This window comes from Eubalaena glacialis, chromosome 3 (assembly GCF_028564815.1).
Source record: "Eubalaena glacialis isolate mEubGla1 chromosome 3, mEubGla1.1.hap2.+ XY, whole genome shotgun sequence".
Classification (NCBI taxonomy): Eukaryota; Metazoa; Chordata; class Mammalia; order Artiodactyla; family Balaenidae; genus Eubalaena; species Eubalaena glacialis.
This window is the reverse complement of record NC_083718.1, coordinates 150,640,211-150,655,769: the sequence shown is the minus strand read 5'-3', so window position 1 is coordinate 150,655,769 and position 15,559 is coordinate 150,640,211. Positions and strand designations below refer to the sequence as shown.

At 38.2% G+C, this 15,559-nt stretch overlaps 1 protein-coding gene across 1 annotated transcript in view; it reads left to right on the top strand.

Moving 5' to 3' along the window:
- SCP2 (sterol carrier protein 2) overlaps positions 1-15,559 on the top strand; it is a 154,989-nt gene that overhangs the window by 126,272 nt on the left and 13,158 nt on the right. Inside the window, exon 14 of the mRNA XM_061186583.1 lies at positions 6,868-6,997. Within this exon, the coding sequence (XP_061042566.1) occupies positions 6,868-6,997 (130 nt within the window). The remainder of the gene's footprint in view (positions 1-6,867; positions 6,998-15,559) is intronic.

The following is a 15,559-nucleotide window of genomic DNA, read 5'->3' as shown; positions in this document are numbered from 1 at the left end:
CTGTCTGCCCTCTGGTGGATCAGTAATTAGTTCTTGATAGATAATAATCATATTAAAGCAATCTAACAGTAACTCTCCAAAATAGAGAGTTATTCTCTACAGACAAAATTAGGTATTTACTTCATTGTTTCAAACTTAAAGATATCTTAGAATTTCATAATTGATTTTAATTATGACCAACAAGGCACAGTTACAGCCACAGTCACATAATTCCAATTACACATCTATTAAGCTGACCAGTGGGCTGAAATAAAGGATTCAAAACATTTAAGGTGTGCGTTTCACTCATGTTAGAGCCACAGTGTGAAGGCAAGCATTGTGCATATCTTGTAACTCCCTTATTATAACACAAAGGATTTCTTAACACCTTAAGGTGATTGTGCTGTGGATGGGAAAATAGCTAAAGTGATTGACGTGTCTTGACAAAGTACCCTGCATTTCTAGAATTCTCATAATGATCAACAGTCTTCCTGAGGTAGAGGGGGCCAGGGCTGACAGTTCCTAGCAGGCAGGCAGTGGCCCAGGAGCTTGCAGACCTATCTTGCCGCCATCTTGAGGGATACACCCTCGTTAGTCTACCTGTTTTTTTTTTTTTTTTAATATTCATTTATTTATTTATATGGCTGCGCCAGGTCTTAGTTGCGGTATGCGGGATCTTTATTTGCTGCATGTGTGATCTAGTTCCCTGACCAGGGATTGAACCCGGGCCCCCTGTGTTGGGAGTGTGGAGTCTTAGCCGCTGGACTGTCAGGGAAGTCCCTACCTGTTATTTTATAACCTGCATTCTTCTCTTGATAGTATGTTCCCTACCCATAAATATAAATCCTTACCATCAGTTTTAATGACCCCATAGTACACGTTTGAATATAGGTATCATAATCTATGTAACTAGCCTCCTGTGATGAACATTGCATTGTATTTAAATCTTGCAAGTTAAAAAAAAAAGGTATAATAAATTTCCTTTTGCCCTCATTTTTAAATACTTAATGCCATGATTACCTTAGCACAAATAGTTAGAAGGGGAAATTGTAGGGTTGTTGGATATGTATGTTTAGCTTTTTGATACATGTTGCCAAACTATCCACCAAAAAGAGGGTACTAATTTACAAACTTAATGACAGTTCATGAGAGTGACGGTTTTTTCTTCACACTATCTCCAGTGCTTTGTTGGCTGGTTTTAAAAAAATCTTTGCCAATAGTAGGAAAATATATCTCATTATTGTTTTTTAAATTTCTTTTATTACAAGTGTCCACTAAAGTGAAGCTAGACTCTCTAAGGGCTCAGCTTGAAAAAATTTTTTTTCATGCCACCAGTATTTGCCTGCAGAGTAATCCATAGGATGGTTGCTTCTGCCAGGTTGTCCCTTTTTTTTTTTTTTTTTTCAACTTTATTCTGTCAAAAAAAAAATAGAGAGTATCTGGTATGTCAAAAAAAAATAGTTTAGAGAGTATCTGGTATGGCTATATGTCAACAATTGCATATTTCATTACTGGGATTAACAAAACAGTGCTGTTTTTATTTCACAGTTTTCTTTTAGCTTTGCAAATGTATGCCTCTTGCTCCCATTTTAATTCTTTTCTTCTCCTTCTGTAACCTCACTTGCATGGACCTTGTCCCCTTGTTTCTTTTCTCCTTCCCACGACTGTCAGTTTCCTAAATGTTTGCAGTACTAGAAAGTGAAAGTCTTGAAATCTTTTGTCATTTCATGCATTTTCTGCATTGCAAAGGCAGCCTGGCAAGAGATTTTATTTCCACTTTTGTTTTCGTTAGCAATACCCCATTGCCCTTCTTTGAATTCTGTCTTAATTTTTTGTTCCTATTAAGTTTACAACAGGACCTACTCCTTGACCCTTTGCCTACTCAGAAAGAAGTACTTTTCTTCAAGCAAGGAGGCACTTAGAACTTTCTTAGAATTAGTGATCTCTAGTGTTGCAACAGATGTGTATTTTCCTTACCCTTTTAACTCTCTCCTCGTCCATTTCCTTGCCCTCTCTCACTCCTTCTTCAATTGAAAATGTTTTATTGACCAAAGGATTTGATTTTATAAGAGGATCAGTTGGTTGTCAAAAGTAACAGCAAGTGCAAAATTAATCTACATCTGTCTTAAGGAAGTGGGAGGAATTTCCAGGTATTCAGGTAGAATTCCTAGACGTTTGCTGGTGATTTCCTGCTCTAACTTGTTGGTGTCTACCATAACTATTCCTGAGCCATTGTGCAAGCAGATGACGTGTAGATGCAGCTGGAAGTAGCCCAGTTCATGGGCTGTTGGCCCCAAAGGAAGCCTGGCTCCTTGGGTGGCCCAGCACACCAGCATTACTACGTACTCTTCTAGATTATCTCCACAGAACCTTGAAGGATAAAGGTTTTTAAGGAATGTGGAAAAGACTTGAACTTTCTTTTAATTGATTTATGGTGACAGAAACTACTTTTATAGGCTAAAGTTTGGAAGTATTGATATAACCTATTTTGCCATATGGTATGAGCAAATGGAAAGAGCATTGAATTTGAAGTTAAACCAACCTGAGATTGATTTCTGGTTGTACTGCTTACTTGTCATATGTCCTTGCCCCTCAGGGAACATTGAGTTCAGTGGGAAAATAGACATGGAAAATTTTTCCCAGAAAAAAAAAAAACTGCTTTAGCAAGAAACTTGCAGGTGGGTGTATGTGCAAAGGGCTATCAAAGTGTCCAGTAGAGGCAGAAACGCCTTTCCAGAAGAGTTAGCATGTGAGCTGAGACTTGAATTGATGAAGTTAGGTGGGAATGGAGAGTAGGAGGAGGTGAGTGAACTGGGACAGGGCATGAGCAAGGGCATAGAGGCATGTATGTTCATGGCATTCAAAGCGGTCAGAACAAAAAAACCTGGGGAGGATGAAAAAGGGGCTGAAGATAAGAATATATGAATATCCTTCAGATTATGAAGAATTTTGAATGATATATAAAGCCAGACTTTATCCTGTAGGCTGTGGGGAGCCATTTAAATTCAGACCTGAAAGTGATATTTATGTTAGCGTTAGGTGGGTTATATTAGATGGATTAGTTGGCAGTAGGATAGAGAATAGTCTAAAGGGTTCTTAACCTTTTAGAGCCTCAGCAATTTTTTCTGCTTAATGAGCTAATATTAACACCTGTGCAACTACTTACAGGGTTTTATGAAAATTAAAGAAATAATGTATATAAAAGCACTTGAAAACTTTATAGCCCCCAAAAGATTATTGTTGTTGTTAATAGTTTTTCCGAAAGTTAACTTAATTTGAGTGAGATGTTTTAAGGGAAGCCAAAATAAGAGAATTTCTCTCCTTCGCTATAAAAATTTGACAATCATTTTGATTTCTTGATTTAATTAGAAAATGTTGGTAGTTGATTTCAGGACAATCACATGTAAGAATTGCTTCCATGTCTGTTGAGATAAGTAGGCCTAGACTAAATATTTTTAGAATAGCTTCTTTGGAGTCCTAAGACCCATGGTTCATTCTAGATAGGTTCAGGTGTGCTATCTATGTACAAGAAAAAGATTGACACACCCACTAGGATAACTAAAATAAAAAAGACAGACAAAAGTGTTGGTAAGGATGTAGAGAAATTGGAACCTTCATTTGTTGCTGGTAGGAGTGTAACATGGTGCAGCCACTTTAGAAAACAGCTTGATAGTTCCTCAAAAGGTTAAACATTACCTTATGACCCAAATTTTTACTTCTAAATATAAGAGGAATTAGAGCCTATGTCCATATAAAAACTTGTGCACAAATGTCCATAGCAGTATCATTGATAATAGATGAAAAGGGGAAACAGCCATCAACTGATGAATGGCTAAACAAAATGTGCTGCATCCATACAATGGAATATTATTTGGCCATAAAAAGGAATTAATTACTGATAACGTGCTTCAACGTGGATAAACCTTAAAAGCATTATACTAAGTGAATGAAGCCAGTCACAAAAGACCATATACTGTATGATTCCATTTGTGTGAAATGTCCAGAATAAGCAGATCCATCAAGACAGAAAGTAGGTTAGTGGTTGCCAGGGGCTAGCAGGAGGGGAGAATGGTGGGGGTGGGGGGTGACTGCTAATGGGTATGGTTTCCTTTTTGGGGTGATGAAAATGTTCTAACATTAGATAGTGGTGTTGGTTGCACAACTCTGAATATACTAAAATGCCACTGAATTATATACTTTAAAAGGATAAATTTTTTGATATATAAATATCTCAATGAATTTGTTATAAAACAAACAAAACACAACAAAAAGAAAGAACTTAGGCCAGACTCTCTGCATTCATAGAAACAGAGGTTAGTATCTGATAATAATTATTTGAGTATTTCAGGTATTTAGCACAGTGCCTGAACATAGTAAACACTAAAGTCTTTGTTAAAAGAAGAAATATTATGATACCAAAAGGAAGAATCTTGGATATAAATTATTGCAGGGATGTAAGGCTGAAAAAAAAAAGGTGGTAAATAAAAACTCTATTAGAAATTATAAGAAAACTCAAAAGGTAGCCGATTCCAGAATAAATATGTAAAGATGAATATATTTTCTATATATTTGCAATTACCTAGTCATGAAATATAATGAAAAATATATTATTAACAAGAGTAATGTAAAATATAAAAAAATGTAAGAATAAACTTGGCAAGAAATGTACAAAAGCCTGTATGGGGGAAAATGACAAAATATTGCCAGGGACATCAAGGAAAACTTGAAGATACACCATATTCATGGATGGGAGGACTTAATATTGTAAAGATATTACTTTTCCTCCAAACAGATCCATATATTGTATGTAGGCCCATTTATTTGTTTATTTATTTATTTATTTTGGCTGCGTTGGGTCTTTGTTGCTGCGCGCGGGCTTTCTCTAGTTGTGGGCGAGTGGGGGCTACTCTTTGTTGCCGTGCATGGGCTTCTCATTGCGGTGGCTTCTCTTGCTGTGGAGTATGGGCTCTAGGCACATGGGCTTCAGTAGTTGCAGCACGCGGGCTCAGTAGTTGTGGCACATGGACTCTAGGGCGTGCAGGCTTCAGTAGTTGTGGCGTGCCAGCTCAGTAGTTGTGGCTCGTGGGCTCTAGAGCACAGGCTCAGTAGTTGTGGTGCACGGGCTTAGTTGCTCCGTGGCATGTGGGATCTTCCCGGACCAGGGATTGAACCCATGTCCCCTGCATTGGCAGGTGGATTCTAAACCACTGTGCCACCAGGGAAGTCCTATAGGCCCATTTTCGGGGGAAGAACTAACTAAATGATTATAATGTACATCTAGAGGAAAAAATGTCCAAAACAAATCCAAGAATAGTCAAGAATCTTTCTAAGAGAGGAATTATGGTATTTACTGTACCAAAGAGTAAAGTACATTTATAAAGCTATAATACTGGCACAGGAATAGCAGACAGATCATAGAGTAAAATAATGGGAAAAAAATGCCAGCGTTTATTGAGCATGTACTCTGTGCTTTGTGGGTATTTAAATACCATACAACTCTATGAGGGTAGCTATATTATTATCTCCATTTCACAGATAAGAAAACTGAGATTCAGAGAGATTTAGTAACTTGCTCAGGGTTATATAAGTAATGGCAGAGCAGGAATGCAAACCTATGCTGATTGCAAATTCATTGTTATTAATTAGTAAAATTTAATTCTTGGAGATTAACCTTAAGTAAATGAGGTTATGTAAAAATACTTAGATATAAGAACGTTATGTACAGCATTGTTATAAGAGCCAGAAGTTAGGACTAACCTTAAACATCAAGCAGCAGAGTATTGGTTAAATAAAGTATAGTACACGTCTACAATTAAACACTATGTATGGTCATTTAAAATTATATGAAAGAATTCTTAATGACACAGTAATAAGGATAGCTATATTAAACCAAAAAGTAGATTACAAAACAGTATATACACTCATTTAAAAAATATATATGCAGAGAAAAAAGATAGAGGAGATTTATATCAAAATGTTATTTTCTCTGAGTGGTGAAATTATGAATGATTTGTTTTCTTCTTGCTTCTCAATATTTTCTGTTTTTTCCGCAGTACAATATGTTTTTTTCTCTAAAGAAAAATAATTGCAATAAAATTATTGTGTGTGTGTTTTTTTTAAGGTGTGTGAGTTATTCACCCTGCCAGCCGGGTTAGCGGGTCCTCTGTGCTCCTGTAGGCCCCTGTGTTCCCCTTTTTCATAGTGATCATAGTGTATTATCATTTACCCTTCTAACTCCGTAGCGTCTGGAATAATGTCTGGTGCCAATCATTGTTTCGGTCAATCAATATTTCAGTAAGGAAAGATGAAACAGAGTGGGAATGAAGGGGAGAGGGAGGGAGAAAGGAAACCAACCTACGGAGATGTGGATCTGAGGTTATTTTTCCAGCTTCATTCCTCAAGATACAAAAGTAGGTGGTGGATGGTATATTACTTGTATAATTCTTTGTACTAATCCAGGAAATGAGTTGAACCACTTATCTTTAAATTCTGATTGTGGAACACCAAAAATATATGTGAAGGAATTTACCTACAAAGAAAAAGAGGAGTTAGGCTTCTTACATTTAGAGAGGCCAGAGTGAATCTTTCAGAAATTATTGAGACAAATGAAGGCTATTTCAGTAGAAAATGCTGCTGTGCCACCCACTCTCCCATTCTCCCTGTCCTTCCACCAGTTGTATCCAGAAAGCCATTTTCAACAAAAGATTTGGCAGATGACGGAGTTGTTGCCTGGTTGCCTTTCAGACTTTTCTGGGTAAAAGATCCTAAGGGAGCTTGGGGACTGTCTGCTGGCCCAGCTGCTCACGTCATGTATCTATTTAAACATTTAATTTGGGGAAAAGCCAGAGGAATGAGCTTCATATAACTCTGTGTTATTTTTCTTTCCAGGAAGGGGAGCAGTTTGTGAAGAAAATCGGTGGTATTTTTGCCTTCAAGGTGAAGGATGGCCCTGGAGGTAAAGAAGCCACCTGGGTGGTGGACGTGAAGAATGGCAAAGGATCAGTGCTCCCTAACTCAGGTCAGTGCAGTGATGACTTCATTTACAGCAGCACTGACAAGTTCACAAAGAAAAATGGGGACCTGCTTTGGTGTTCTCCAAAAGGGCTGGCTTTAGATTTATAGGACCTTGTTAAAGAACTAGGGAATCCTTGGGAACAGGAATAGGTCACAGCTGCTTCCTCCCAAAGACTGGGAGGCTCCATCACTGTCACCAGCCATAGGCTTTGGAATTAGACAGACTTGGATTTGGAGTCCTGGTCCTGCCACTCACAGATTCTGGCCTTGAACAAATTATTTCACTTCTCTGAGCTTTGTTTTTTTCATTTGTAAATGGGAATAATAAATGGTACCTATTTCATAGGGTCATGTGAGGATTAAGAGCATTATCTCCTAATTAGCCTGTGAAGCACATGGTTCAGTGTATGGTTATGTGTCCTCAGAAGACCTGTCTGTACTCACTACCTCCACTTCTCTCACCCAGTCTTTCTCTCACCCATTCCGGTCAGCTTTGGTCCTCATATTATCCCAAAACTGTTCTTGTCAAGGTCAAGTAACCACCTTGTTGGTAAATTTAGTGGTTAATTCCCAGCCCTCATAATTATATTATTCTTCCAGGCTTTCTTCTTACCTACTGGCTGTTCCTTCTTGGCCTCTCTCCCTGTTTTTTTCTGCATCTCTAAAATTCTAAATGTTGCAGTGCTCTAAGGCTCAGTTCTATCTACATTTAGTCCCTGGGACTCTCATCTAGTTTCATGCTTTTAAAACCGTCTCTACACTAATGACTCCCAGGTATCTTCAGCGTGAACTCAGATACTGAACTCCAAGGTGTATATCCAGCTGCATAATTGACAAGTTTACTTGGATCCTTAGTAGGTAGCTCAAAGCTAACATGTATGAAACTGAACTGCCGATCTTCTTCCCACTCCCCTTTAATTATGTTCTCCTTGAACTGTCTTCTGCATCTTGCTAAATTGCTCCTCTGTCTTACCAGTTCCTCAGTCTAAAACCCTTGAAGTCATGCTTGGCTCTTTTTTTTTTTTTTATTGAAGTATAGTTGATTTACAATGGTGTGCCAATCTCTGCTGTACAGCAAAGTGACTCAGTTATACACATATACACATGCTTTTTTTTAATATTCTTTTCCATTATGGTTTATCCCAGGAGATTGGATATAGTTCCCTGTGCTATACAGTAGGAGCTGTTGTTTATCCATTCTAAATGTAATAGTTTGCATCTACCTTGGCTCTTCTTTTTCTCACACTCTACAGTCTAATCCGCCAGCAAATTCCATCCTATACTACTACCACCTTGGTCCTCCATCATTTTTTGCCTGGTCTCCCTGTTTCTAACCTTCCGCCCTATTTCTCCACACACCAGCTGGAGTGATCATTTTAAAACTCAAGTCAGATGTGACCCTTCTCGGCTCAAAACCATCCAGTGGCTTTCAGCTCACAGGGTAAAAACCAGGGTTCTTACAATCACACCACATGATCTGGCCCTAGTCTTCTCTGTCTTATTATACTCTCCCTCACTTTGCTCCAGTCACACTGGCCTCCTTGCTATTGCTTGAACGTGGACGTTCGCAGTTCAGGGGCTTTCTACTGCCTGGAATCGTCATCCCTCACATATCCTCATGGCTTGTTCTCCCATTTCCTTTGGGTTTTTGCCCAAATGTCACCTTCTCAGTGAGCCTTTCCCCAACCACACTTCTAAATCACACCCCCATTACCATTCCCTATTGTCCTTTTCTGCCTTATTTTTCTTTATAGCGCTTACCGCCATCTGATATACCATATCTTATTTCTTTGCTTATTGTCCATCCCCCCCACTGGAGTTGTAAGCTGCATGAAGGCAGCGCTTTTTGCCTCTTAGGTTCACTGCTGCATTCACAGTGCCTAGAATAGTACCTGATACATGGTAAGCCTTCAGTAAAATAAATAAATAAAAAATGAACAGCAGAATGAATCAATGATGCTCAGTAAGTGGTAGCTATATTGTATGTTATGTTTCTCTCAGAGAGAGCCTGGTGCAATTAAGAGATGCGATGGATAGGAACTAGCTTTTTAGAGGGCTATACTATGAACGTTGAAAACAATTTGATATATAATCAATCCCTTAAATCTTTTTGAGTAGAAAAGTGAAAGTCAGAGCTGTGTTTTAGAGGATGAAGCTGGTGTATTCGACCTGATGAATTAGAAATGAAGAAATCAGAAGCAGAGAGAGCAATTAGGAGGATGGATGGTACCGCCATCTAAGTAAGCAAAAAGGATAGCCGAGTGTTGGCAGTGAGAAAAAAGAATGTTGTTACATGGTAGTTGCTAGGGGTTTGGGGTGAAGTTGATGGTACTTGGAAGCTGTGAAGGAGAAGGAGATCTATCAAAGATGGTAGAGTTCATTATTGCTACATTACTGAGGAAGGTCCTGGAGGAGAGAATGACATCAGGAGCACAGGTGGAAGGAGGGTTAGCCTTAGCAAGGAGGGATGGATACTTCTTCCTCTAAGAGGGGGTAGATAAATATTCAGGGGCATTTTGAGGTACAGAGGGGTTTGGCAGAGATCCTGGAATAGAGTTTAGAGCTTGGAGAAAGGAGAAGATGTTAAGAGCAGTGTTATATGTACTGTTGAATAGGGAATCAACTAGAGATTAATGAAGGAAAAGCTGAGTGGTAGTAAGGGCATCTGGTGTGGGCAGCATTTTTTTTTCTCAAAATGAGTGGGCAGAAAAATGACTATGTTTGCATTCTGTGAGCTGCCATCTAACATGATGTACGAAGAAAAACTAAATGCCTCATCTAGATTCTAGCTTTTAGAAATAAAAAGAACTTTGGGGAAATAATGCCAATTTTTAAAAATGACTGAATGTTAATGCTTACTTCAGGATTATATATTGACATGTCTAGACAGATGTCAAGGTGATTTTTTTTAAAGTTTTTATTTTTCTTTAATTTTTATTTTTATTGGAGTATAATTGCTTTACAATGTTGTGTTAGTTTCTGCTGTACAATGAAGTGAATCACCTATATGTATAAATATATCCCCTCCCTCTTGGACATCCCACGCACCTAGGTCATCACAGAGCATCAAGCTGAGCTCCCTGTGCTATACAGCAGGTTCCCACTAGCTATCACTTTTATGCATGGTAGTGTATTTATGTCACACCTAATCTGCCAATTCATCCCACCCTCCCTTTACCCTCCTGTGTCCACATGTCTGTTCTCTATGTCTGCGTCTCTATTCCTGTCCTGCAAATACGTTCATCTGTACCATTTTTCTAGATTCCACATATATGTGTTAGTATATGATATTTGTTTTTCTCTTTCTGACTTCACCCTGTATGACTGACTCTAAGTCCATCCACATCTCTACAAATGACCCAATTTTGTTCCTTTTTATGGTTGAGTTATATTCCATTATATATATGTACCACATCTTCTTTATTCATTTATCTGTTGATGGACATTTAGATTGCTTCCATGTCCTGGCTATTGTAAATAGTGCTGCAATGAACGTTGGGGTACATGTGACTTTTGTTTTTGTTTTTAATGTAACTTTTTTTTTTTTAACTTATTTAATTTTTTTGGCAGCGTTGGGTCTTCATTGCTGCACGCGGGCGTTTTCTCTAGTTGTGGCGAGCGGTGGCTACTCTTCGTTGCGGTGCACGGGCTTCTCTTTGTGGTGGCTTCTCGTTGCGGAGCACGGGCTGTAGGCGCGTGGGCTTCAGTATTTGTGGCATACGGGCTCAGTAGTTGTGGCTCACAGGCTCTAGAGCTCAGGCTCAGTAATTGTGGTGCACGGGCTTAGTTGCTCCGCAACATGTGGAATCTTCCCAGACTAGGGCTCGAACCTGTGACCCCTGCATTGGCAGGTGGATTCTTAACCACTGCACCACCGGGGAAGCCCACATGTGACTTTTTGAATTATGGTTTTCTAAGGGTATATGCCCAGTGGTGGGATTGCTGGGTCATATGGTAGTTCTATTTTTAGTTTTTTAAGGAACCTCCATACTGTTCTCCAGAGTGGCTGTTTCAATTTACATTCCCACCAACAGTGCAAGAGGGTTCCCTTTTCTCCACACCCTCTCCAGCATTTATTGTTTGTAGATTTTTTGATGATGGCCATTCTGACCGGTGTGAGGTGATATCTCATTGTAGTTTTGATTTGAATTTCTCTAATAATTAGTGATGTTGAGTATCTTTTCATGTGCCTCTTGGTCATCTGTATGTCTTCTTTGGAAAAATGTCTGTTTAGGTCTTCCGCCCATTTTTTGATTGGCTTGTTTGTTTTCTTGATATTGAGCTGCATGAGTTGTTTGTATATTTTGGAGGTTAATCCTTTGTCCGTTGCATCATTTGCAAATATTTTCTCCCATTCTGAGGGCTGTCTTTTCATCTTATGCTTTCCTTTGCTGCACAAAAGCTTTTAAGTTTAATTTAGGTTCCATTTGCTTATTTTTGTTTTTATTTTCGTTATTCTAGGAGGTGGGTCAAAAAAGATCTTGCTGTGATTTATGTCAAAGAGTGTTTTTCCTATGTTTTCGTCTAAGAGTTTTGTAGTGTCTGGTCTTACATTTAGGTCTTTAATCCATTTTGAGTTTATTTTTGGGTATGGTGTTAGGGAGTGTTCTAATTTCATTCTTTTACATGTAGCTGTCCAGTTTTCCCAGCACCACTTATTGAAGAGACTGTCTTTTCTCCATTGTATATTCTTGCCTCCTTTGTCATATATTAGGTGACCATAGGTGCGTGGGTTTATCTCTGGGCTTTCTATCCAGTACCATTGATCTATATTTCTGTTTTTTGTGCCAGTACCATACTGTCTTGATTACTGTAGCTTTGTAGTATAGTCTGAAGTCGGGGAGCCTGATTCCTACAGCTCTGTTTTTCTTTCTCAAGATTGCTTTGGCTATTTGGGGTCTTTTGTGTTTCCATACAAATTGTAAACTTTTTTGTTCTAGTTCTGTGAAAAATGCCATTGGTAATTTGATAGGGATTGCATTGCATCTGTAGATTGCTTTGGGGAGTATAGTCATTTTCACAATATTGATTCTTCTAATCCAAGAACATGGTATATTTCTCCATCTGTTTGTGTCATCTTTGATTTCTTTCATCAGTGTTTTATAGTTTTCTGAGTACAGGTTTTTTGTCTCCTTAGGTAGATTTATTCCTAGGTATTTTATTCTTTTTGTTGCGATGGTAAATGGGGTTGTTTCCTTAATTTCTCTTTCTGCTCTTTCGTTGTTAGTGTATAGGAATGCAAGAGATTTCTGTGCGTTACTTTTGTATCCTGCAACTTTACCACATTCATTGATTAGTTCTAGTAGTTTTCTGGTGGCATCTTTAGGATTTTCTATGTGTAGTATCATGTCATCTGCAAACAGTGACAATTTTACTTCTCCTCTTCCAATTTGTATTCCTTTTATTTCTGTTTCTTCTCTGATTGCTGTGGTAGGACTTCCAATACTATGTTGAATACGAGTGGTGAGAGTGGACATCCTTGTCGTGTTTCTGATCTTAGAGGAAATGCTTTCAGTTTTTCACCATTGAGAATGATGTTTGCTGTGGGTTTGTCATATATGGCCTTTAGTACATTGAGGTGGTTTCCCTCTATGCCCACTTTCTGGAGAGTTTTTATCATAAATGGGTGTTGAATTTTGTCAAAAGCTTTTTCTGCATCTATTGAGATGATCATATGGTTTTTATTCTTCAGTTTGTTAATGTGGTGTATCACATTGATTGATTTGCGTATATTGAAGAATCCTTGCATCCCTGGGATAAATCCCACTTGATCGTGGTGTATGATCCTTTTAATGTGTTGTTGGATTCTGTTTGCTAGTATTTTGTTGAGGATTTTTGCATCTATATTCATGAGTGATATTGGTCTGTAATTTTCTTTTTTTGTAGTGTCTTTGTCTGGTTTTGGTATCAGGGTGATGGTGGCCTCATAGAATGAGTTTGGGAGTGTTCCTTCCTCTGCAATTTTTTGGAAGAGTTTGAGAAGGATGGGTGTTAGCTCTTCTCTAAATGTTTGCTAGAATTCACCTGTGAAGCCATCTGGTCCTGGACTTTTGTTTGTTGGAAGATTTTGAATCACAGTTTCAATTTCATTACTTGTGATTGGTCTGTTCATATTTTCTGCTTCTTCCTGGTTCAGTCTTGGAAGGTTATACCTTTCTAAGAATTTGTCCATTTCTTCCAGGTTGTCCATTTTATTGGCATAAAGTTGCTTGTAGTAGTCTCTTAGGATGCTTTGTATTTCTGCGGTGTCTGTTGTAACTTCTCCTTTTTCATTTCTGATTTTATTGATTTGAGTCCTCTCCCTCTTTTTCTTGATGAGTCTGGCTAATGGCTTATCAATTTTGTTTATCTTCTCAAAGAACCAGCTTTTAGTTTTATTGATCTTTGCTATTGTTTTCTTTGTTTCTATTTCATTTATTTCCGCTCTGATCTTTATGATTTCTTTCCTTCTGCTAACTTTGGGTTTTGTTTGTTCTTCTTTCTCTAGTTTCTTTAGGTGTAAGGTTAGATTGTTTACTTGAGATTTTTCTTGTTTGTTTAGGTAGGCTTGTATAGCTATAAACTTCCCTCTTAGAACTGCTTTTGCTGCATCCCATAGGTTTTGGGTCGTCGTGTTTTCATTGTCATTTGTCTCTAGGTATTTTTTGATTTCCTCTTTGATGTCTTCATTGATCTCTTGGTTATTTAGTAACGTATTGTTTAGCCTCCATGTGTTTGTGTTTTTTACGTTTTTTCCCCTGTAATTCATTTCTAATCTCATAGCGTTGTGGTCAGAAAAGATGCTTGATATGATTTCAATTTTCTTAAATTTACTGAGGCTTGATTTGTGACCCAAGATGTGATCTATCCTGGAGAATGTCCCGTGCGCACTTGAGAAGAACGTGTAATCTGCTGTTTTTGGAGGGAATGTCCTATAAATATCAATTAAATCTATCTGGTCTATTGTGTCATTTAAAGCTTCTGTTTCCTTATTTATTTTCATTTTGGATGATCTGTCCATTGGTGTAAGTGAGGTGTTAAAGTCCCCCACTATTACTGTGTTACTGTCAATTTCCTCTTTTATAGCTGTTAGCAGTAGCCTTATGTAATGAGGTGCTCCTATGTTGGGTGCATATATATTTATAATTGTTATATCTTCTTCTTGGATTGATCCCTTGATCATTATGTAGTGTCCTTCCTTTCCTCTTGTAACATTCTTTATTTGAAAGTCTATTTTATCTGATATGAGTATAGCTACTCCAGCTTTCTTTTGATTTCCATTTGCATGGAATATCTTTTTCCATCCCCTCACTTTCAGTCTGTATGTGTCCCTAGGTCTAAAGTGGGTCTCTTGTAGACAGCATATATATGGGTCTTGTTTTTGTATCCATTCAGCAAGCCTGTGTCTTTTGGCTGGAGCATTTAATCCATTCACGTTTAAGGTAATTATCGATATGTATGTTCCTATGACCATTTTCTTAATTGTTTTGGGTTTGTTTTTGTAGGTCCTTTTCTTCTCTTGTGTTTCCCATTTAGAGAAGTTCCTTTAACATTTGTTGTAGAGCTGGTTTGGTGGTGCTGAATTCTCTTAGCTTTTGCTTGTCTGTAAAGCTTTTGATTTCTCCATCAAATCTAAATGAGATCCTTGCCGGGTAGAGTAATCTTGGTTGTAGGTTCTTCCCTTTCATCACTTTAAGTATATCATGCCACTCCCTTCTGGCTTGTAGAGTTTCTGCTGAGAAATCAGCTGTTAACCTTATGGGAGTTCCCTTGTATGTTATTTGTCGTTTTTCCCTTGCTGCTTTCAATAATTTTTCTTTGTCTTTAATTTTTGCCACTTTGATTACTATGTGTCTCGGCGTGCTTCTCCTTTGGTTTATCCTGTATGGGACTCTCTGCGCTTCCTGGACTTGGGTGGCTATTTCCTTTCCCATGTTACAGAAGTTTTTGACTATAATCTCTTCAGATATTTTCTCTGGTCCTTTCTCTCTGTCTTCTCCTTCTGGGACCCCTATAATGCGAATGTTGTTGCATTTAATGTTGTCCCAGAGGTCTCTTAGGCTGTCTTCATTTCTTTTCATTCTTTTTTCTTTAGTCTGTTCCGCAGCAGTGAATTCCACCATTCTGTCTTCCAGGTCACTTATCCGTTCTTCTGCCTCAGTTATTCTACTATTGATTCCTTCTAGTGTAGTTTTCATTTCAGTTATTGTATTGGTCATCTCTGTTTGTTTGTTCTTTAATTCTTCTAGGTCTTTGTTAATCATTTCTTGCATCTTCTCAATCTTTGCCTCCATTCTTATTCCAAGGTCCTGGATCATCTTCACTATCATTATTCTGAATTCTTTTTCTGGAAGGTTGCCTATCTCCACTTCATTTAGTTGTTTTTCTGGGGTTTTTTCTTGTTCCTTCATCTGGTATATAGCCCTCTGCCTTTTCATCTTGTCTATCTTTCTGTAAATTTGGTTTCTGTTCCACAGGCTGCAGGACTGTAGTTTTTCTTGCTTCTGCTGTCTGCCCTCTGGTGGTTGAGGCTATCTAAGAGGCTTGATGGGAGGCTCTGGACATGGGTAGAGCTGACTGTTGCTGT